The following is a 25363-nucleotide window of genomic DNA, read 5'->3' on the forward strand; positions in this document are numbered from 1 at the left end:
TTGTCACTTTCAAAAACTAGCCTAAACCCATTCTTACTTAACAAAGATCCGGAAACTAAATTCTTGCGAATGTCCGGTACATACAGCACATTGTTGAGAGTGAGTTCCTTTCCAGATGTCATCTTCAGAACAATCTTCCCTTGTCCTTCAACTTTGAAAGTTGAGGAGTTGCCCATAAAAAGTTGTTTACAAATTGTCCACTGTAGAATAAGATGTGAACATCTTTTTGTCGGCACAAATGTGGCAAGTAGCACCAGTGTCCACCCATCATTCTTTAGGATTTCCGACAAGATTTGCCTCGGAAACAACTGCAGAAAGATTGATGTCATCTATACCATTGGAAATGTTGTCCACTTCGGTCATATGGGCTTGAGCAAGCTTCTTGCTTGTTCTTTTTTTGCTTTTGCCTTTGCTACGGAAATCTTTGGCTCGATGTCCCTCTTTGTTACAAATGTAACACATGCCATTAAACTTGTACTTCTTAGTTTCCCCCCCTTTAGATAGCATTTTCTTCTGCCATCTTTTAAAAACAGTTCCTAAGAACTTCTCTGGGTTTTCACCATGATTCACTGGCACAGTCCCAACATAAGGAGGGGTTGGTATGATGGCAATCACCATACCAATACTGGTTTAACATTAGTTTCAGTAGCCATCAATTCTAATTTATAAAACAAAATTATAATTAGAATTTATACTACATAGAAAATTAATCCAAATTCACAGAATTAAATTCTGTAAAAATAAAAGAAACAAGAATGTAACTTTTATTTTTCAATTAATTTGGAAATAAAATAAAATAAAATTTTATTTAATCAAATTAATTCCACACAGAAAATTAATTTCTGTAACACTTCAATATTTTAACACTTCAATAATTAAAATACTGAAACAAAATTTTAATTAATGAAAACTCAGAAAATAATTTCTAGAAACCAAAATTAATTTCTGAAAAAATTTCACAAAAATATATTCTGAATTGTTAATGACACCAGTATATTACTACTAGTTGTCAAAGAAAATAGACAGCGTATTACTACTATCTGTCAAATAGCATATAATCACTATTTGTTTTTCCAACCAGAATATTATTTTGTAAATCCACAGAAAATAAATTTTTTTTTTAAACGAAGAATGAAAATGGGAAACAAATGAAAAGTTTTGTAAACAGAATAATTCGAATCTATCTTAAGATTGTTGGAACAATCTTCTGTGTAAATAAAATAAATTGAAATAATTCAAACAAAATAAAATAAAACTTACAGAATTTATTTTGTTGAACCGAATAAATAATTAAAGACCAAGTCGAGTGTGTGACACTCTGTCCTTAAGACAGATTCGCCCCGCTACGGTACTTACGGTTGAGTGGCGTCTATTTCCCAGGATACAATGATCTTCACAAATTGTAGTAGTACTCCAAACAATTTGTTCGGCGAACCAAACCTGTGTTCTAACTCTCTGAAATTTATCTAAAACTAATATAAAGAATAATGCAAAAGTGCAAAATTTAGGACAGCAAAAACTGAATTTTTCGAATGTAAAAACACTGCTTGAATGTTGGTATTTATAGACAGCATACACAACCCCTAAAAGGTGCTGTTTTGAGTCCAACATGTGCACTTTTGAAATGAATAGGTACTGTTTTGAATTCGAACAAATATGCTGCCAGGTTTTGAATCTATTCGGAAATAACAGATCTGTAACTGCTGGGTAGTTAAAACCGAACCTGCTGGGCAGTTTTCCAGTTTGAATCTGAGAGGAATTTCGGATAGTAGGAGACTTAAATGTTGGACAAAAATTGGAATTCAAATTTGAATTAAATTCCCGCAATATTTTTTGAAAAAATTCAAATGAATTTTGTCCAAAAAATTAATACAAGAACTGACCCGACCCACAACCGCGCCCGGCACGGCTTGGCTGGACTGACGGCGGCGCGCGCGCGCGTGTGTGGTGGTTTTGGCTAAGATTCACTTTGTCCATAACTCCTCCCTTCTACAAACTTGGGATGCCCTTTGCGGCCCAACCCAAGTGTTGTAGGCTAGAGCATATATACTCAACAAAACTCTCTTAAAGTTTCAATGTGGGACAACCCTTTTCAAGGAAACCCACATTTTTATTCTTTAAAACGACGTGAACTTCCCATTCACTCATAAATGATTTTGACAAACCGTCTTCACCGTGTGACTTGCCACGCGACAAGAAACACTTCACCTCTTCGGACCTGTCCCAAAAGACGTTCAGGGCCCACTCAATTTTGGGCTCAAAGTCGGCCCAAAATAAGCCTTATAAAACACCATTTTTCCAACAATTATATTAACAAAATAAATTCTTTAATAAAGTAATTCAATGTAGATAATCAAGATATAATGAAATCAATTTTTTTTAAAAAATTATTATTATTATCTATATCATTCACGTGGCTCAAGTGATATCATGTAAGCATGGTATGGCAAACATATATGTATGGCAATGATATATTCATGTATGCAAGAGAGTAGAAAGTTTATTATCAAATGAGATATTTTCAAATTTGAAAATCAACTTTTACCGATGCCACCTATACCAATTATTTATTGTTGTTGCTAAATATTGCATGATTGTTGTTCATTTGAGAAGATGATTTGAATATTGTTTCCGGTAATACATTTTTAACATCCGCTGTCCAATTACCATTTTCTCTACCGAATTTCACCTTGAAGTACCTACAAAACAATTCTGGTATTCGATTTTGGTACCCATATCTTTTTAGGTCCGTGAATGTATTTTGTTTGTTTGTTTGTTTGTTATGTATGGTATCTTGGGCCAGCTTACGCACACCAGACTAAGTCCCTACAACCTATAATGATGCTTGTTTTGACCCGACCTTTGTTGTAATCTGGATACGGGTTTCTTGGTTTCGTACTGTTAAATATGTCTTACTTATCTTCTTCTCCTTTAAACTTGGCCTTGGGATTGTTTTGGTTGTGTTTGGAACATGTTGGTAGTTTGATTTCCAGACTCTTGTTGCCTACAATTTTGCTTTTTCACTCAAGCGGCACTTTTTGCGCTTGAGTGGGCTTTGCAAACTCTCATTACTTTTGTAGGTCTGCAAAACTGCTGGGAGAGTGTATTTTAGCTCAAGTGGTTTTTCCTACGCTTGAGCGGGTGTGCACTCAAGCGGCCATTCTTGAGCTTGAGCGATGTTTTTCTGTTTGCAAAACTACTGAATGTATGTATTCTATGCTCGAGCGGTCATTTCTTGCACTCGAGCGGAACAACTTATTGTGTCTGACGCTCGAGCATCAACTCTTGCACTCGAGCGGACTATGCGTATATCAGTTGCAGCAGTCTCATTTTTCATCACCTTTTCATTTCTTTTTCCCTTAAAACCCTAGATCGGGACTGTCTCTCTCTAAAACTCACATTCTCTCTATATTTTCACTTAGATCTAGTGATCTCTTTACCTGCGTGCCTTTGTTGAAAAGGCAGTGCGTCTCAAGAGCTCTCTTTTGGTCTGATTAAAGCTTGGTTTCGGCGTCTTTGAAGTTCTTCATCTCACACTTTGGTCTTCTAAGCTTGAGGTAGGAACTCTCTACACTCTCTATGAGTTTTAACTTGGCTATTCCTTGATGTGTGAGAAACATTGGGCTTTGAGGTGATTTTAACAAACCTAGGGTTTGGGGTTTAAATTCAAAAGAGGGGTTTTAAAAAGGATGACTTGGAAATGATCATGGGAATAAATATGAACTTGTGTTTTGTTAAAATAGATGATTTGGTAGTTGGGTTGAGATTTGGGACGGAATGGGTTTTGTCCTAAAATGTTCAAGTAATTATTTTGCATAAATAATGAAATTAAAAATGGGAATATGAAATTAGATGAATGTTGATATAAGTGGTGAAGTTGGATGTGTACCATCTCCCACCTATGGAAATTTGAAAAATTTATTTGTTTAAGAATTGTATATCTGTTTAGGAACATCGGTGGAGAATAGCCATGATTGTTGTAGAATTGCATGGGGATTAGGTGAATTGAAATTAATCTCTTATTGATTGTCATTGAATATGACTGTGTTTAATACATTGTATATGTATGATGTTTGGGAGGAGAAAACGAATGTACTCCATGTTTGGGAGGAGAAAGGGGATGGACTCCATTGAATTAAGTTGGCCTGTGCGTCTAGGGTGAAAGTCCCGAAAACATTATGTATACATGGGTGCCGATTCCCGCGGACGTAATTTTTGTAAAATGGCAAATTGAAGTGTTTGCGTGTAATGGTTGTGTGGTAAGAAAGCTACTGAGTTGTAATCTCAGTTGGGTTGTTTGGATAATAATGGGTATGACTCATGAATTAAGAAGATATGAAATGACATGAAATGAATTGATATAGAATGGATTGGGATATCATACTTGACATAACACGGATTTGGGGAAAAGAGTTGTAAATGATTTTATCTTTGAGCATTAGCTATGTGATCATGTTTATAACCTTGTTAAAGTTTATATATTGTGTTAGATTATTTCTACTGGGTTTTGGCTCACTTTATTGGGAAAAACCTTTTTAGGTGCCGGTGATATGCCTTCGTCAAGGCAATAGCTTGGAGGGATTGGGAGCAAGAGCTTCTATTTTGTTATATTTATTTTGTATAGCTAAGGGTTTTAAATTGTGTTGAGCTAGGCTCACTTTTGTTGTAACCAAGAATTATCTTCGAAAGATGTAAGCCTGTAGGGCGTTTATTTCATTGATCATTTAATTTGGTGCCACATGCTGTAGATTCAGGGTAGAGCTTATGAATATGTAATGCATGTGCCCTTTTTGTAAATTGACTCTAATTAATGGAAACCTAATACTCTGCTTATGCTTTTTGTATTAGTCTTTACTGTTGACGTAGTGTATTATTTTCGGGGCATCACACAGTCCGAACAAGCCTTTTAAAACAGGGCTTACGCCCTGCGGTCCATGGCCCCAAGGTATACGTTTGCTGGCTAGGGGATTCAAACTGGAGACTTGGGAGGGAGTCCGTGAATGTTAGTTTCAAGATTACTTGATTTTGGAACCTACTTCATATTCATTCCTAATAAATTTTTCTTGTAAGGACAAAATGAAAATGAGTGACCATTCCTATTTTAATAATGACACAATATTGGGATTACTAAATGATGATACTTTAACAAAGAAATTTTTATAAAAAATTTGTTTCTTGTGGGGTTTGAACCCAATATATACCCACTTTGTCAAAAACACATTTTTGGTTTTCAAGTAATTTATTTAAATTTTCTTTCCCTTGTGTTAAACAACATAATTTTTAAATTTTCTTTCCCTTGTGTGAATTTAAAAATTATGTTGTTTAAATCTTCTATATTTTCTTTTAAAGAATTATTTTCAATTTTCAAATCATTTCAAGAATTTTTTAAAGAATAATTTTCCTTTTTCAAACTTTCATTTTCATTGACAAACAAAATATTTGATTTTTTAAGAGCAGAATTTTTTGAAATTATCTTTTGAAAATCTTCATGAAATTCCTCAACAACATGTAGTAATTCTTCACAGGAAAGAGAGTTTTCGGTTACCTCATTATCTTCAATTCCTATAAAACAAAGATTTGCCACTTCCGAGTTGCTAGCTTCACTATCCAAACTACTGTAATCCCTTTCTTCCCATGCTGCTATCATAGCTCTCCTTTTTCTTTTCTTCTTATTCTTTAGATTAGGACATTCGGGTTTGATATGTCCTGGTTTCTTGTATTCATAACAAATTATTGGATCATCTTTTTCTTCATCTTTGTTGAATGCCTTTTTGTGAAATCTTCTTTTAAATTGCTTATTTCTTTCAGTAATTTTTCGAATTTCCTTCTTGTGACTACAATAATGCCATCTTTATCACTTAAGTTGTCACTTTCTTCATCACTTGATAATTCATCACACTTGGCTTTCTTTTCAAATGAAGTTTTGAAAGCAATGCATTTCTTTTTCTTGCAGTTGTCATCAACGTTGGTCTTTATAAAAATTTCATGAGTCATTAATAACCCAAGCAGTTCATATAAACCGAGTGTGTTGAGATCCTTGGCTTCCTGGGTTTGTGTCACTTTCGGTTTCCAATTCTTTGGTAAACACTTGATAATTTTCCTTACCATTTCATTGTTAGTATAAACTATATCAAGATTTTTCAAGGAATTTGTAATATCAGTAAATTTGGTAAATATTTTATAAATAGATTTATCATATTTTATTTTGAACAATTCATAATTATGAACAAGCATACTGATACGTGACTCCTTAACTTGATTTGTGCTTTCATGCATGACTTCTAATTTATTCCAAATTTCTTTAGGAGTGTCACATGCAGAAATTCTATTAAATTTATTTGGATCAAGTACATAATATAATTTCAAAAAAATAGTGTGTAGACAAAATAATTTTAAAATAATGGAAGTACATATGGTTCAAGTATAAATTTATACAATAAAAACTTATACTGCCATCAGTTTAAAATTATTTTTTCTACACACTATTTTCTTTTTTGAAATTCCTCCTACTTTTTAAATGCCTCGAAATTAATAACAATTGGGTTATTAACATTTTCTACTTCATAGTTAAAGTTTATGTAGGGCTTGCGTTTATATTTATATTTCTTTGTTTATATTTATACACATTTTTGCAAATTGTAAAAAAAAAAAAAAAAAAAAAAAATCTTGTTTGGCTTCTGTTTTCATTTTTGAAAAGTTATGAACAGTTTACAAAATTTAATAAATTTTGTAAATTTTTTTTTGGTAATTTCACAATATTAAAAATAATAATCAAAATATTTGAATTTCAACAAATAAAAGAATAGAGCAATAATAATCAATATAAAAGTAAAAGAGATAAGGAAAGAAAATCAAACGCAGTGATTTATAGTGGTTCGGCACGCCGGGCCTACGTCCATTCCCCAAGTATCCTCCTCAGGAATTTCTCCACTATTCTTCAAATAGTAATTTACATCAATACACTGCTGGAAATGAGGGTTTTAGCGGCGTTTAAAAAAAACGCCGCTATAGGTCCCAAAAATGCCATCTAAACCTTTTGTGATGTTTTGCACCAAGCGGCAAAGATGCGGCCGTCGCTATAACTTTGTGACGCTTTAGAAATGTCGCAATATTACTATAGGCGGCGTTTTATAAAAACGCCTCTAAAAGTTCTACTATGACATCACCAAACTATTTAGCGACGTTTTTAAAATGCCGTCGTATCTGTTTTTAAAAAATCTAACCGTTGATATAATATTTAGCAACGTTTTTAGAAACGCCGTGATACCCCTTTTTTTAAAAAAAAAAATTTGTGCTAATTTTATGTGATTGAACTAAAAAAATTGAAAAATAACACTAACATGAAATAGTAACTCTCATTCAAATATCAAATACAACATTAGTTCACTTTCCCATTCAATTTAATATCCAATCACCATTAATCACAAAATAACATATTCACAAATCATGTTTTAACAAAGACATTAACAGAGAAAGAAGTGTTTCACTCAAATTGATTCAAATTGATGAGAGAGTTCACTGTTAGTCTTCATTGGTCTATATACCTGCATCAGAACATAAATTAAAATCAGATTCACCAAAATAAACATAAATTGAAGAATTTGTAAACTTAATTTTCTTAATCACTTGATTGCATTTATTTATTTTTAATTGTTTAATTTTTTTGGTAGAGGTGGTTAGAGTTTTGCTCCAAATCTATGATTTAAGTTACAACTTTATTCCTTCAATAGTATTTAAACAAAAACTAGGGCTAAAATTTTTGTTTTCGTCCAGAATTGAAAAGAAGCTTTAAAAACAATTTAGATTTTAACAGAAGGCTTTGTTTAAGGGATTTATTACATTTCTTTATTTATTATTTTTCCAAAAAAGACTAAAGCCCATCAATATAAACTTTAAGCCTATTGTTGGCAACTGTAATTGAGCTCTACATTCCCTTTCTTAATTGGAATCCCAATTTTGTGCATTAACAAACAAAAGTTCATATGCCAGAATCCTCTCCTTAAAGAGGACCTACAAAAATTTTGTTGTGTTATAGAAATTAGGCTATCAAATCCCAAGGATTTTAACAACAGCAAATTATTTTCACAAGCCCATCAACATAAACTATAAGCCTATTGTTGGCAAGTCACCAACCAAAAAATGAAGGGGAAAACATTGACCAGCCCACATACCCTTCTCTCAAAATGCAATATTTATCACAATATCCAGTAACATAACTAAAATGGCGATGACTCAAAGGAGAAGAAAAGGCAAAAGTGAACCTGCAAGAAAGTCCAAACATGCTGCAGTAACAGGGCAACCTTCCATGTTCAATAGAGAGAGCTTGTGCAAACCTGCAATACACACAGAATAAGAGAGACTATTATTACAAAGAATTGCAACACTTGTTTGCTTTTCTTGTTGATAAATGAAAAGTACTTTAATACACTATTGTAGAGAAAAACTATTCAGAAAACTATTCATGGAAATCACATCTGCTCTGCAACATATTCGAAGATAAAAAACTCACTCACTTAAAATGACCAAGGCAAAAGCTCTGTATCTCATGAGCTCCATCTAAAGTCTTCTTTGGAAACAGGGTAACCTGTCACAAAATAACATTGTTGAAACCAAATTGCAATGGAATTTAATATTTAATAATTTATTTGTTTCAATGGGTAAGAATCGTCAATTACACGAATTTTAAAATCCCGATCAGCACTAATAATGAATCGTCCATCCGATGAGAATTCCTGCAAGAACATAAAATTGTTTAGAAAAAGCCCAGCTTACAAGTAAAGTTCATTCATGCATCCACACAAATGTAGCCCTAATTTCAAAGACTTTTATGTAATAACTCATAAGAATTTAACAATGTGTATAGGAGTAGAGAAAGAATACATATATATATATATATATATAAACCTCAAAAACATTGGCATGAAAAATTGTAGAAAAAAGATAATGATAAAATCTATTATGTCCAATTTATTCCTGTTATTCATGGGAAAATGGAGGGAATAACCAATGATTCACCAAAAATAAAAACTAAAAAATAAAACTTAGCAGAAATGTCTAGGACAATAAACTTGGGTCTGGCCAATTCACAATCAATTTATATTCACCTCATCTATTTAACTTATGCTGCTATAGAATAGTTCTGAATTGAGGTTCTAATTTGAATGATCATAGAGATAACTTTCCAGCATCATGTATAAAGCTATTTTATATATTTGAAACTTAAACCAAATTCCTATACAACAAAAGGATTATAAGTATCAATTCAAAACAAATTCATATATTGGTAAAAGATTTCCTTTCTCGTGTTATGTAGTTGCAGGAAACCCATAATTATATTTAATTTGAATTGGGTTCAAGGAGGCAAAAGCATCGTTACCTCTATTAACAGTGTCAACTTTTTGTAGTCTGCAATGAAGAAAATTGAGGTTCAGGATTGATTCTTTTGGATGCAAATATCATATCATATTCAGATTCATATAAGAGAGAGAGAGAGAGAGAGAAAACAACCGATAACAGAAGTGACATAATGTGTACATGCATAAAACTCCCTACCCACACATCAAAATTTGTACATTATTATCTTGATTTTGAGTTCATGAAGTGTAAATAAATATTTTGAAAGAACATTGGTAAGGGCATTCAATTTCAAAATAAAGGCCAAATTGATTAAATGGTGAGTTCCTTAATAATTGTAGTCACACAGCAGGATAGACAAATTTTTCAAAAATATCCTTCTTGTGTAATATTCTAGAAAGGAAGGTTTTTCAATTGATGGTCAACAATACCTGGGAAATGGCATATTATTGAAAAATTGTTGCCCCATGAATGCCCTTGAAACCATAGAATTGGACATGACAAAAATATAGAAGAAAATTTCAAGTGAATGGAAACAAAAACAGAAGCTGATGGTGTGATTTTACCAGGAGATGGAGACATTCCTGAAGAAGGTATCTATGAAGGTGGTATAGATCCATAAGATGAAGCCTGAGGCTGCATCAAATGGGAGGAGTGGGTATCTGTAGTTTGCAATAAGGCTGTAGGAGTCGACAAATTTGGCAGTGCTCCTTGCACAGGCAACATAGAAGGCAACTACATCACAGGAAAACACAATTTTTTGAGATTAAAAAATGATAATAATAAATAAATAAATAAATAAATTTGGGAATTTATTGTCTAGCTCAGCATATCTCTCACGCTTTTCTAAAGGTTTGTGCATGTCTAGTTTTCATCATCCACCTAATTGTGCTTGTTCAACATATTGAGGAGTTTAGAAAGCAACTGGAACAAATATACAACCTGTTCTGGATAAAATCAACTGGAACAAAAATACAACCTGTTCTGGATAAATTAAGACATGCACACTATAGGCTTTTAATATAAGTTAGTATTCTACAAACACTGAAATTATCAATAGAAATATTTCAGCTCAGCCACATGCTTGCAACTGTGCACCTAATTACTATGTAAGCCCAAATTTATCAGGACTTCCATTGATATCATGCAAAATTTCAGCATGCATCACACACAGCTTAATATGACTGAGAAAAGTGTAGGAAATGAGTAAATGTAAGGGCACATATCAACACTTACTGCACTCCACTACAGTTGGTGCAAACAAAGGTCCAGAAAGTAGTGCACACATATTGTGGCCCCTGATTGAAGAACACATGTCCGCCATAGTATTGAACCAAACAAAGGACTTTCAGAATTATGAACAGCCTTCGATGTGGAACTATAATTTCATTTGTTGAACCACAGAGGAACCAAAAGTGAACTTATAGAATTAGAGCTGTAGATGTTCATATGCAAATGGCACAGAAAGGTGAGGTGACAATTCAAGTATAGAAACAGAGAATGAGGTCAAGCATTGACTTTTGTATTAAATATTATGGAATCTCACAAAAATGAAAAGCTGTTGCACAGTATAAGACTGGAAGGTTTAGAGTTCAGATTGTATACTACCTGGAACCAATTGGGGTTCTCCGGGCTTTGCTGAGCAGCAAGAACTTCAACAAAACCTTCATTCTTGTAGCCACCCATGTTACTTGCGTATGCCCGTAAAAGGTGACGATTTAGAGATGCAGAATTGAATTGTGTAAGAGCATAGATCTTTGATATGTTGTTGTTCAGGCAATTGCTGACCAGAATGTCAATCAGGTGATAATTTGCTCCTAAAGGAACAACTGGTTTTCTCTTCTTTGTAAGAGGATAAAGGCGAGTCCCAGCTCCACCTCCAAGTATAATTCCCAGAACACTCTGTGAAGAATACAAAACCACTTAATCATTCCCTTCCTCGAATCAACTCATTATAAAAATTAAAGTTTCTAAATACCCATAAGCATAAAATTCCACCATACAAGTTTAAAAAAGAAAGAGCAGAGCAACAAATCCCACATTGTCCAAGCATTTTTTACTAGGACATGAGGAACCAAAGTCATGGATCCAATGCTACACATATTTCAGCTGATTTTACATAAACATCCAACAATGTAGTCCTCTGCATCACAATGATTGACCATGAAATTTGAAGATTTTAAGGTCCATAGTGAGGTTACCTTATTTTATTTTGAGCAAATGTGCCAAATTAGTGCAAAATTCCTAGAAATAAATGCATTCAGTAACCAATGAAAAGAAAAACAAATTTAATGGTCCTTAAGAACAACTCCAACCATACTCTTCATTTTTTACTAGTTAAAATACAAAAAAATAATCTTTATTTTGTCTAATCCTTTTTTTTTTTTTAATTTTTTTTTATCTACATACTTTATTTTACCAATTTACACCCACAAACTATTTAAAGAAACCTCCCAAAGCTTTTAAAATGTAGCTAGCCTTAAAAGGATTATGTTAAAATAGTTATTGTAATAACTAGTCTTAAAGAATTTTGTTAAAATAGTTATTGTAATAACTAACCGTTTGGATGACTAAAATATGATAATATTAGTATAATATTCTACAAGCAGAGTTTCATCCCATCCTTGTATGCCTTTTCTTATGCTTTCTTAGCAAGTAAATGGAGCACAGAAAACAGCAAAAGCATCAAGCAAAGCACCAAGTTCTAAATTCTAATCTAACCATACTGACATTTTATAGTGTGATCTGCAAGAATATACTGTTCCATTCACTAAAAAAATTTAGTAATAAAATGATTAATCTAAAAGAGAATGTAGTTCATTCCAAAAGAGAAATAGTATCCTGGATCTATAACTAGTGACTACACAGTCAAATCAGTCAAATCTTACTTTTTTGGGAATTCGGTTGCAAGTAGGCTGGCCCTGCTTGGATAGAATGATGATGCTGGCCATCATATCTAACTAGCCGAGTCCTGTTTCCGATATGTCCAATAATCTGTACACAGAAAAAGAAATATCTAGTAAGAAACATTTGCACTTGATACACTCTTCTGACGGGTATTTTAGTATCCAATCAAAGAGAACAAGTTGGAGGACAAAAGGCCCCCTTGTTTAGACTTAGGTATAGTATCAAAAATAAATAAATAAATAAATAAATAAATAACAGATAATACTAAGAAAACATTAAACAAATGAAATTGCCATACCTTGATGAAATTTTTTATGGGTCACAGATACATTTTTTTTTTGATCAACAACAAAGAACCCTTTATTGATGATGGAAAACCTTACAGAAAGGAAGAAAACATCAACAAAAAGAGAGGGATGATGCAAGCCATCACATGGAAGCACCAAACCAAGACCCTGTTGGTGAGAAACCAACAGAGACAGCAACCTAGACAATACAACAACCAACAGAGGCAACAATACAGTATATACAAATCAAAATAGAGGCATGCAACCTAATCCAAATACAAACAAATCAAATAGAGGCATGCAACCTAATGCTAGCAGAGGCCAAAAGCAGCAGCAGATACACAACAGATTAGCATCAGATACAGAGTAGCAGACCAACCACACAGCAGCAGAAAAACAGATTAACAGATACTGATACATAACAAAAATTTTTTATGGGTCACAGATACTAAATACTTATTTCGGCATACCCTGATGAAATCAAATTGGTCCAAATTTTTTAGAAAACTTGCCATTTCAAATTTTGCTTCATTGTTAAAGTCAAAAAAAATTATAGAAAGATACAGGAAGAAGAAAGAATAATTACCTCTGAAATTATTCAATAAAACATTTGATCGGGCTAGACGTTAGGTTGTTGTTGAACAATGCGAGACCATACCCAAATTGCCCCTAATCATGATCACTTAATTGCTCAATTTTATAGCTATTCTATATCAACTTACTGCTGCTTCACTAGTCATCTAACAGAGTTGAGACTAGCAGATCCTAGAGAAAAACAACTCTTTCGGCAGCCTGTCTCTTCCTTTTTTCCCGCTTTTCATAACTCAATGATGGATCAAAACTGCACAGTAAAGAGAGAGAGATGTTCAAATTAGGACTTAAAAAGAGCAATGTTTACATCAGGTTAGGTGAATCAAATGTGAGAAAATTGGTATTTCAACAAGTAGAAAATTCAATCTCTCGAGAACTTATTGAGCAGTATGCGTCTCTAGGTGCATCACAGCAACGGTTCTACCTAACCTTGCTTGGAGAAAGATACATTTAAGAAGCAGAATGTCTAACATGATTTAAAGGCACTAAAAAAACATCTAGAACAAGTGAAGGTTTTGAGTAAGAACAATACATTTTCCTAAAAATAAAAATGCCCAAGGCTGGACTAGGGAGACTGCCAATAGCCTATAAACAAAGCCACATGTTTCCTAAAACTTGTAAAAGTCACACGCAAATTATCTTTGGAACATTAGCTGAGAGGATAGGCCTATTAATCTGTAATTTGATGATTCCAATATCTCCTAAAAAATTATCGAAATCCTATATTTAGCTTAAAATTTAAATAACAAACCATATTTGGATAGCAATGAAGGTGGTCAAGAATCACAATCTACCAGTTTCATTTTTTTTGTTCACTTAAGACAAAAAATATGTTATCGTTTATTTTTGCGAAAGGCAATAACAAATAGCATGTTTGGTACATATGTTTTCAAAAAAAAAAAAAACATGTTTGGTGATTGTGGGAGAGTGGCCAGAAAGTGTTTTCTAGAGGGGATGGGGAGAATAGGCAGCAGGGGTTGCCGGAGGGCAAGGGGGAGGGAATGAAAACTTGTTTTTTTCAATCATTTTCTGACAAAAAAATTTGAAAATTGTTCCATTACCCCCACAAAATGATAGAGTGCCTAACAATTGAAGGTTCTCTCTTATCATAGAAAATGATATAATCCACTACCTTGCTTTCCATATAGGCGATGATGTCACACTCTTAACGGAACTGTCATCAGCACTGGATAACACGGATTTCAAAGTGTCTTCTGATTCAGATGATGGGAAATTCAAGATAAGAGAGGAAAGGAATGGATCAGTAACTGCATTAGATGAATTTGCATTGCTCGATCGATATCCACTGCCTCCTAAAAGAACCTGTAGATGCGCCTCACGAAGATCCCTTCCCAAGAGAGAGAGAGTGCCTGACTGTTGGGAATCGCAACTCTACGTAATCTGCGATGTCTTTGCATGTAATATTTAGTTAAAGAAAACCTCAATTGGTACCGAACATGGTTCTAAGGTTAACCATACAACAATTATGAATGCTGTTTAATGCTAAGGAGACAATAAATACACAATAAAACATTTCAAAGGATATCTTGAATAAATGTCCATGTTGCAGAGTGATATGACTTAACATGTCGCTCACAACTTTTATGGAGCATATGGGACAAACTTGCAAGGAAACAGTGAAAGCAATGTGAGTTTCTTGGGACCAGATATTGATTGAAAAACACTATCATCAATCACTCCTAGGGGTAAGAATTATAAATAAAATAAACCTCCAAGAACAATCAAGATGTTCACTTCTGTCTAGTTTCGTTTTTATTTTTTTCAGAGGGATTGATGAACGATATATAGCATGGACCATCTCAATCAATATTTCACTTTCACACATCAGGAAGAAAAGCAGGACTATTTAAATTTGTCTACAAAATATATGAAGTTTTCTTTGGGGCTTTCAAGAGACCAAGTGCCTCAAACATTTTCATTCACATGCCTATGCGTACCAGTTTTTTTAGAAGATGATATGATTGCAAGCATTAAAAGGATAAAAGTAAACTCAGGAAGCCAGAAGGGAAGAGCCAGGTTAAGTTGAGAATTGTTGCCGTTCAAAGATGTGGGAAGATAACACATACCACTAATAAGAGATGGTAGTAGGTTTCACCATCAGCGTGTTCAAGGAGTATGAACTGAGACCAAATTTTCAAAACACTGATTCAACATTTTTCAAAACACTAATCCAAAACAGAGATAAATCACAAACAGAAAAACTAACCTCTGATCGAAGAAGAGAAGAGTCCCAAATCCACGGAGCTGTGCTCAAAATCGAACTTCGAAATCACAATCCCGAGATGAATCACTGACCTGTAGAAGAATCGAAGAAGAATCACTGGGTAAAAGAGTGAAGAAGAATCGAGAGCCCTAAGGGCTTAAGACCTATATAGAGCCCTAAACAAAAGTATTCACTAAGCAAAACATTGATCCAAAACAGAGATAAATCACAAACAGAACAACTAACCTCTGATCAAAGAAGACGAAGAGTTCCAAATCCATGGAGATAAATCACGGAGCTGTGCTCAAAATTGAACTTCGAAATCACAATCCCAAGATGAATCACCGAACTGAAGAAGAATCGAAGAAGAATCACTGAGTAAGAGACTGAAGAAGAATCGATCCTCTGAGAGAGATTTGGAGAAACAGATTCGATTCTCTGCGAGAGAGAAAGAGAGAGCAAGAGAGTGAGTGAGATAGGATTCAATCGTCTAGACGGCGGTGCTCAAAATAGGGTTTTCAAAATAAAGGTTTGGAGAGACAGAAGTGGGTGTGAAGAGAGACCAGATTTGAAGGCGCTTTTCAAACGTCTTCCACTCACAAAACAGTACCGTTTTAATTTATAACAAATGTGACGTTTAAAAAATGCCATTAATTGTTAGAAAAAGTGATATTTATTTAAACGCCATTAAATAAATGCCGTTAAATCCCTAATTTCTTGTAGTGCTAGCTTCATGGGTACTAGTGAACCTTTACAACAAGTAACCAATTCTTATCAATCCGACTAGTTTAGAATCCGGTGCCTAGTCACATCTAACCAAATGATTTTATCCCAAAAAATCACTCACAATAACTCTCATTTTACAAGAATCATATGAATATGGGATAGAATACCATTTACAATTTTGCTCAAACTCTCAACAAATTTTCTCACTAAAAATATAACTCAATGAAGCACAATACAATATTTGACAATATCACAAAATTTTCTCTTTTTCACTTATTATTTTTCTCCAACCAAAACACTTCGATATATACCAAAAAATATATCTGTTGGAGAGAGGCGCTCCTCTTCTTGACTTATCACGTTGCATTGCTCGGATCACATGCCAATTTTCCTTTTCAAATTTTGTAGCGGAGGATGGAAAAATATAGCCAAAGGTCGTTTTCGATAAATAGGAAAAACAAAACTTTCAAAACATTCATCGTAAAATCAAATGATGCACAATAACTGCATAGTAACTTTTGTATTAAAATATTTAACCACACAGTGACATCTCTATTAAAATATTTGTGTGCATAGTATAATCTTTAAATAACATTTATAACAAATACATCATACAACATATATTTTAATAGAAAATGTTTTGTGTCAAAGAATATAAAATATGTATATTAAAAAATCACAATTTATCCCATAATATTTTAGATATCATCAAATCAAATCATGCAACATATATTTTTGAAAAATCTAGAAATCTCTTAGATATTGATTTGTGATTATGTAACAATTTTAAGCAGTATATAACAATCTCAATCAAACAATCAAGACAAATCAACACAACGATTTTAACGTGAAAAAACCACAATTGGACACCTCCAATTATGATTAAAAAACCACGGGCAACAGCCACAAAACAATCCACTAAGAAGATTTAAAGGAATTACACAGGTATACTCTCAATTACCTAGCGAATCCACGCCTAATTGAACCAACCTCTATGTGCCTCTTCCAACCCCGTCTTCACCTCGGAATGGTCTTTACGATGAGCCACTCCAGAATCCACCGAAGCTTTAGGCTCAAATTCTTCAGAATCCACTGAAGAACAACTCTCTCTCTCTTGTGTATAACAAACAAAACCTTTGATGTACTCTCTTTAAACCATGAGTTGAATACTCAAGAAAACATCAAAGAAAACTAACAAAATATCCCCAGATATAAACCTTAAGAACCAAAAAGAAGATCAGGAGGAATTAAATAGTTTTGGGAGAAAACCAACTATTTATAGAAAATCCAAAAGTAATCCTAGTTTTGGAAGAAATCCAATTACTTATAGAAATCCAAAAGTAATCCTAGTTTTGGAAGAAAATTAACTTCTTAAAGAAATCCTTGTCAAACGGAATTGCCAATAATAAAACCTAACAATCTCCCCCTTTGGCAATGCCGTGACAAAACACATCTAACAAATAAAATCCTAAACACCCCAACCCTTACAGCCAACAAAAACAAATTTCTTTCTGACGGTCAAGATCTGCAAAATAATTATTAATGCCACAATCTCCAAAACAACTATTAGTCCCATAAGAGTATATGAAAAAGCAATAAACATATGACAAGATTATCTTGAAGCATGAGATGCAAAACATGAATAGATGCGACTTGGAGATTTTAAAAACATGTAGCATGAAAACCTGAAAACTAATACATGAAATCCTCAGACAATAGCAATGACAACATTAATCCCCCTTTTTGTCACAAATTGATAAAGGAAGCTCAAACAACTAAAGCAAGGTTATAAATCACACAAGCAATGATATGATGATGTAAACACCAGGAGCATGCAAGAAGGAAATAAATAGCAAACTGTGCATAGCAACATGCAAAACATATAGCCAATCTCCCTTACCAAACATATCAAAGTGTTCATGCTAAACAACTCTTGCAATGAAAAACCAAACTCCCTTACTAACCCAAATCAAGATGAACCAAACTCCCACTCACTAAAAGCAACCACAAACACTGAAAACAGTAAACAAGAAAAAAAGTAAAAAATAATATGGTGGAGCAAACAAGGAATTTCAGATTTGTACCTTAAAACACACAAGATTATCGAAGAAGCACAATTACTAGTAAACACAATGTGCACCGTCTGTAGAAGATTCCTCATGAAAGAAAGTGATGCATTATGTGAAAAGCATAGATCCCATGATAAAAGTGTGTGTGTGACTCTTGGAGTTCGACAAACACTAGATTCAATCCTAGTAGTGATCTGAAAGTTGGACCTCCGACAAGAGAATCGAAGCACAACAAAGGAAAGTCAAACCACTAGGAATCAAGGGGTATTTGGTGAGTAAAGGCGGAGGCTCCCCCTCAATTAATGAATCTTTTTTTTTTTTTTCTTTCTTTTGCACTTTTTTTTTCTTTCTTTTGCATATTTTTTCTTCTTCTCTTTCTTTTTCTTTTTCTTTTTCTTTTTCTTTTGCACACTCATTGGCGGCTGACACGCTCAAGAGTATGGAAACCGAACCAGAGAAGCATGGATATAATAAGGATGGCTTGGTTGGTGACTCTAAGGTAGCCTTTTCCTCATGGCTAGACTGCAAAGAATAGAGGGGAAAGCCGTGGAGATGCAAAAAGATGGAAGATGGTTAAGAGACTCAACATCACCCATGATATGCTAGTATAGGTCAATTCCTCTAGAAAAGCAAAAGATAGAATGCCAGAAGTCCATAAAAAAAATAATCACTAAGGCGGGAGACTTCGATATTTGCTAATCCAAGAGTGTGTACAGAATGAGACATACTATTCAAAAAACACACACTCCAAAATGAGTAATGACCACAGAAAGCACACATATATTAACACATAATGGTTATTCTCATCAATTCTAATATGCACCAAGGGCCACTCAAAAATTTCAAGCTCGCAAAACCATACTAAGAAAATCTTTTTGGGATTTGTTTTTATTTTTATTTTATTTTCATTAAAAACAACACACAGAAATCCAAAAGCTAAAACAAATAAACAAATTAACACAAGTCAAGTTTTCTCACCCAAACCGCTTTAGTATAAACAAAGTTGTGAGCATTGCGGTTCTTGGGTGGTGTTCTGACGTTGTGGTTCCCTTTTCTTTCAATGGGAACCCGTCTCGACTTGGTTTCCAACATCTTATTTTTAGGTCTAGGAAAATACACTCTCCCATGCAACTTATAACAATAAGGGTGAATATGACCATGCATACCACAATGATGACAAATAAAAACAGGATGTGCAGGGTGTACCATTTTTTCTTTTACCTTACCAACTCTAGGAAGTTTGAGAAGTCCATCATCATGTTGAATTTTTTGTTCTCTTTTTCCTTGAGTTCTTGTATCATGAGATGCAGATGCACTCTGTTTTTGCTCTTTGTTATCACCAAAGCCAATGCCACTCTTGTCACAACTCATTTGTTGAGACCCAATGATATCCTCCAAAGTCTTTGATCCTTTAGCCATAGCACACTTGAGCTCTTCCTCTTTCTTGATCAATAGTTCTTCCAAAGCAACTTGTGACATCTCGAGAGATTCAATCTTTTCTTCATCCATGGCATGGGTTTTCAGTAGCTCATTCCTCTCTGTCTCACAAGTCAATAGTTTTGCACAAAGAGCTTGTTGATCATCAGCTATCTTGATGGCATCAATCCTGGCCTTGGAAATCTCCTCCTTAAGTTTGACATTCTCACTTTCACATGCTTTGAGTTTCTTTGTGAGTTTGTCGTTCAATTTGAATAAGTTAAGAGACTCCTTATACAACTTTTCATAAGCTTGCTCAAGCTCTTCATGATCACTCTCCGAGGATTCATCATCAGTGGTATTCTCAACTGACCTCTTCGAAGACTCTGTTTGTCCTTTAGTTTCGGAAGCCGCCATGAAAGCAAGAAATTGTTTATGTCCCTCTTCGCCTTGATCTTCGTTGTCACTTTCATCTTCATCAGATTCTGATTCATCATCCCAAGTGATGGCGAGGGCTTTCTTCTTCTTCAAACAAGTAGGGCATTCTGAAGCAAAGTGGCCATATCCTTGGCATTCATAGCATTGGACTCTTTCAGAGTTCCCTTGTATATTTCCTTTCTCCTTCTTGGCTATAGAATTAATTTTGAGTTTATCTTTGCCTTTAGATTTATGAGAATGAGTAGATTCCAAAAGATTAGGATTCTTTTTCAAAAAAGATTTTTTAAATTGTCTAACAAAAGCGGTCGTAATCTTGGAATCTATCTCACAATCCTTATCCGAATCCTCTCCAACTCTATGAGCACTACTAAAAGCAATATCTTTTTGTTTCTTTTTAAAATTCCTATGTGCCTCACAAGTTTGGAGATTTCCAACCAACTGATCTAGCTTGAGGTTGCCAACATCTTGAGCCTCCTCAATAGCCGTAACTTTTGGTTGGAACTGATCGGGCAAGGATCTCAAAATTTTTCCCACAACTTTGGATTATGGTATTTTTTCACCTAAATTGAAGCTGGAATTTACAATGTCACTCAACTTCGTATAAAATTCATCAAATGTCTCACTATCTTTCATTGAAAGGTTTTCGAAACTAGATGTGAGCCTTTGAAGTTTTGAGCGTTTCACCGAAGAAGTGCCCTCATGAATAGTTTGTAAGATATCCCAAGCCTCTTTTGCGACTTCACAATTGCAAATACGACTAAACTCTTCAGGTGTGACAGCGCAAAAGAGAGAATTGATAGCTTTACTATTCCAGCTACTATTTTGGTAATCAATTGTGTCCCACTTTTCAATTGGTTTGGGGAATATTACTCTATCAACGGTAATTGTTGGTTTGGTCCACCCATTCATGACAGATTGCCAAACTTTTTCATCTATTGATTTCAAAAACGATCTCATTCAAGCTTTCCAAAAAGAATAATTGGATCCGTCAAGTAGGGGTGGTCGAACCATAGAATTTCCCTCACGAATTGAGTCCATTATCACAAATCAAACAAGATCTCGTTCTAAAAGAAAAAAATGGAACGACCTGCTTTGATACCAATTGAAAAATCTAGAAATCCCCTACATATTGATTTGTGATTATGTAACAATTTTAAGCAGTATATAAAAATCCCAATCAAACAATCAAGACAAATCAACACAACGATTTTAACGTGAAAAAACCACAACTGGACACCTCCAACTGTGATTAAAAAACCACGGGCAACAACCACAAAATAATCCACTAAGAAGATTTAAAGGAATTACACAGGTATAAATCCACGCCTAATTGAACCAACCTCTATGTGCCTCTTCTAACCCCGTCTTCACCTCAGAATTGTCTTTACGATGAGCCACTCCAGAATCCATCGAAGCTTCAGGCTCGAATTCTTCAGAATCCACCGAAGAACAACTCTCTCTCTCTCTCTCTCTCTCTCTCTCTCTCTCTCTCTCTCTTGTGTATAACAAACAAAACCTTTGATGTACTCTCTTTAAACCATGAGTTGAATACTCAATAGAACATCAAAGAAAACTAACAAAATATCCCCAGATATAAACCTTAAGAACCAAAAAGAAGATCTAGAGGAATTAAATAGTTTTGGGAGAAAATCAACTATTTATAGAAAATCCAAAAGTAATCCTAGTTTTGGAAGAAATCCAATTACTTATAGAAATCCAAAAGTAATCCTAGTTTTGGAAGAAAATCAACTTCTTAAAGAAATCCTTGTCAAATGGGATTGCCAATAATAAAACCTAACAATTTTAATAGATAATATTTTGTGTTAAAGAATATAAAATATGTATATTAAAAAATCACAATTTATCTCACAATATTTTAGATATCATCAAAATCAAACCATAGGATTAACACAATTTTTGTTTAATTTTAAATTTTTTTTCTTCTTTCTCACACTTTTTTCGAGTATCACCTATTCTTATCACTACTGGCTACCATTGTCAATGACCTTCTTTGCCAACCACTTTCGGCTACTACCTCCTTCAACTGCCAACCACTTTTGGCCACCATTTCCTTCAATTGCCAACCACTTGCCATCGCCACTAATCACCTCAACCACTGGCGATAAGTACCTTCGGCCACCAACTTTTCTTGAAAACCACCTTCAACTACTATCTCTGGCGGCCAATTAGCCACCATCTCCATCCATTGACAATGACTTTCAGCCACCACTTCCTGTGCCCAGCAACTACTTTTGGCCATTGCCAATTGCCAATCACCAATGGAAACTACCTTTGGTTACTACCTCTCGCTACCAACAACTACCTCTGTCCACTATCTTCAACTGTTGACCAACACCTCTTGTTGTCCCAATTTGTACTTATTTTCAAAATAAAATTTTAAAATACTCATGTACCAAACCTATTTATTTATTTATTTATTGTATCCCAATAAATATAAATATAAAAAATGATCAATATATTGCCAAACTGCATGTTAACTTAGGGTTCTTGAAAACTGATTCAATCACTAAGTTCTATCCTACCTCATTTTACTTGATAGTTCACAAGAAAATCAACATCGAGTTGATTTGAATTTTCTTTTAAATGAAAAACTCTCCTTTGGTATTTCTCTATTTTCATTTTATTTTCAAGTGCTAATTTTCTATTGAATAACCAAATTATATATATATATATATATATTGTTTCATATTATTGCTTCTAAGAGGGATGTAATAATTTAAAGTTTAGGCCATGCTTGGTTTGATTTTTAGAAACTTGTTGCATAACTTTTTTTCTAAAAAATTAAAAATTAATTCAGTGAAAGAAATAAAAAATAAAAATAAAAAATACTTATCATTTTTATATAGTTTTATCTTACGGGAGACCCATGCCATGGATGAAGAAAAGATTGAATCTCTCGAGATGATTACCCTTGTTTGTATATATCTCAAGACTTGGACGTCACCATTGGAACACTTGGTGATTACCCTTGTTTGTGTTCGTTTTGAGTTCCCGGAGGTCTCGGTTGCGCGCCTTGCCTCAGGACCTCTCGACTCGACCGTGTTGTGTCTGGTTTTGCACCAAACACTTGTGTTTTGCCTTGGAGGGGCAGGGAATGCCTTGTGAGGCATCCCCACACATCACCGGCCATGGCTTGAGGCCACACATCACCGGCCATGGCTTGAGGCCACCGGCCAGTGATTTTGTTCCATCGGCAATGTGTATTGCCGGTCGGCACCTTTTGTTGCCGGTCGGCCATTTATTTTGCCAAAATGAAAATTTTGAACGGCCGATCACTGTTCATCTACTTTTAGTAGATATTTTGTGCCAGTTGTGATAGCTGGCACCCACTCTGTTCCCCTCCATACACGTGTATGGAGGGATTTCCCTCTAAGCAAGCTTGTTTGGTAAGCTTTGCAAGGGGGAACTTCTATAAGAGGAGAGCTCTCCTCCTTCTTCTGGGGTTGGTGATTTTGGAAAGAAAAACCAGAGCTTGTACATATACATACACACTCTCTCTCCATATTTCCCTCTCTCTCCTCCCTTGTGTGTGTTTTGTGGCCTAAAAGTGCATTTTTACCTTAGTTTTGCACTAACACACACACTACCACACCTTACTTCGACTTTGAGGGACTTTGAGGGTTGTTTGTTGAGGTTTTGGACTGGTTTTGGTCAATAGAGGGTGGCTGGACCAACTGTTCTTCAAAGGTTCTTCAAGGGTAATCACTTTACTTTAGTTTCCCCAATCTTGCATTGGCTTTTGGCCTATCTTGCTTACTGTTTTAGGCTTTGTGTATAACTGAAAAAAGCTTTGTATTTTCATGCTTAAGACATCTCATTGAGGTCATTTTGGCATTGGGGGTCGAACTCCCCCTCTTAGGCCTCTTTTGGTGCCTTTTCTTTAAGCCTTGTTGACCTTTGGTGTATTGCTCTTTTCACCACTGAAATCCAGTGGATTTTCAGTGGTGAAGAAGATGGTTTGAGGCCTTGCATAGGGGAGGGACACCCCTCTCCCCTTTTGTCTCTCTTTTATCCTTGTTTTGGCTTAAAGGGCAACATGCATGCTTGACTGATTTTGGCCCTATTTCAGAGGTTTTTAGGTGTCTTGATCATAATATATCTCTATCTTTGGTCGGGTTTGTGGTCTTTTGCATGCTTAACATACTTGCTTTGTATTCCCTTGTTTGTGCCTAGAAATGCGTCATGACTTTTGATCAATGTGCTCTCATATTTTGACTTTACTTTGTGAAGTTCTTGGCCATATTTTGTCATGCATGAGGTCTGTTGGCCACTGATTTGGACTTGTTTAGCATGCTTGATATAGTTGCTTTGCATTTTGGATCATGAACCTTGAGTATATGGATCATTAACATGCCTAGCTTAGCCCATTATCATCATTTGGCATTAGTTGAGATCATATTTCAGTCCATATAATGTGGCCTTACATTGTCCTTTGTGTCTCTTTCAATGCCTCGAAGTGTGGTGTTTTCATGCCTTGAAATGCGCATTGTGTACGCCTATGTGTTTGGGTCACTTTGGGGCTGCCATACCAGTGGATTTTGGAGCTCATTTTGCATGCTAAAATTCTGTTTTGGTTGTATAGTTCATGCCATGCTTGTTTGGGTTAGTAGCAGTGGAATGCCCTTTGTTATGCCTTAGCCTCAGGCCCCTTTCGACTTGCATTGTTTGTAGTGCATTTCGTCCATTGTTTGAGGCACTTTTAGCCACTGTTTTTGGAGGTGTTTGAGGCCTCCCATTTTAGTCTAAGTCCCTTGGTTGTATGCTTGACTTGTTGCCCCTAATTGCATGCTTGCATTGTACCATATTAGCATTACATGATGCGTTGCATTGTGGCATTGCATGTTAAGAACATTGTATGCTAGCCATGATATGTTGCATTACATTCGGCATGCCTTGTATTTTAGTGTCATGTTGCATTTTTGAGCCATGTCTGCATAACATGCATTGCATTGCTTGGTTTGGTGTGTCAAACCGGGCATGGGGATTGAGGAGTGTTTGTACTTCAAGTGACAAAACACGCCTCAACCCTCGATCGCCAATCCCCTTGACTCCAACATGATAGGGTGTTGGTATTCACGTGTTTTGTTTGCATACATTTTACATTGAATTGCAACCTCGGCTCCTTAGGCCATCACGCATCAAAATACATGATTGATGGCCCGAGAGTCGAGGGTCATACTCCCTTGAGTCCCTTGCATGATAGGGAGTGTGCCCGCGCATACATTTGCTAGAAATTCCATGCCATACACTGTCTGTCCTTGTTGCTGTCAAAAACCAGCTTCTGCAGGAAGTTTTTGCCGACCGGCACTGTAGAGTGCCGACCGGCCATG

General features: G+C 34.9%; 1 protein-coding gene and 1 long non-coding RNA gene across 2 annotated transcripts; both read right to left on the reverse strand.

Annotated features, from left to right (window-relative positions):
- Positions 1-7359: 7359 nt before the first annotated feature.
- On the reverse strand, positions 7360-8735 carry LOC114315657 (uncharacterized). Its single transcript, XR_014343376.1, has 3 exons — positions 8676-8735; positions 8514-8584; positions 7360-7544 (listed from the first exon to the last, which is right to left on the reverse strand). It is a non-coding gene; the product is annotated as an uncharacterized LOC114315657 (long non-coding RNA).
- Positions 8736-12992: 4257 nt separating this feature from the next.
- On the reverse strand, positions 12993-15644 carry LOC114315716 (protein DEHYDRATION-INDUCED 19 homolog 4). The gene is given in 6 exon segments (XM_082890428.1): positions 12993-13389; positions 14272-14504; positions 14507-14557; positions 14686-14762; positions 15367-15455; positions 15610-15644. Coding segments are annotated over 6 exon segments (594 nt in total). The 3' UTR covers positions 12993-13280.
- Between the last annotated feature and the right edge of the window lie 9719 nt (positions 15645-25363).

This window comes from Camellia sinensis, chromosome 10, assembly GCF_055761805.1.
Source record: "Camellia sinensis isolate YWXY chromosome 10, ASM5576180v1, whole genome shotgun sequence".
Lineage (NCBI taxonomy): Eukaryota > Viridiplantae > Streptophyta > Magnoliopsida > Ericales > Theaceae > Camellia > Camellia sinensis.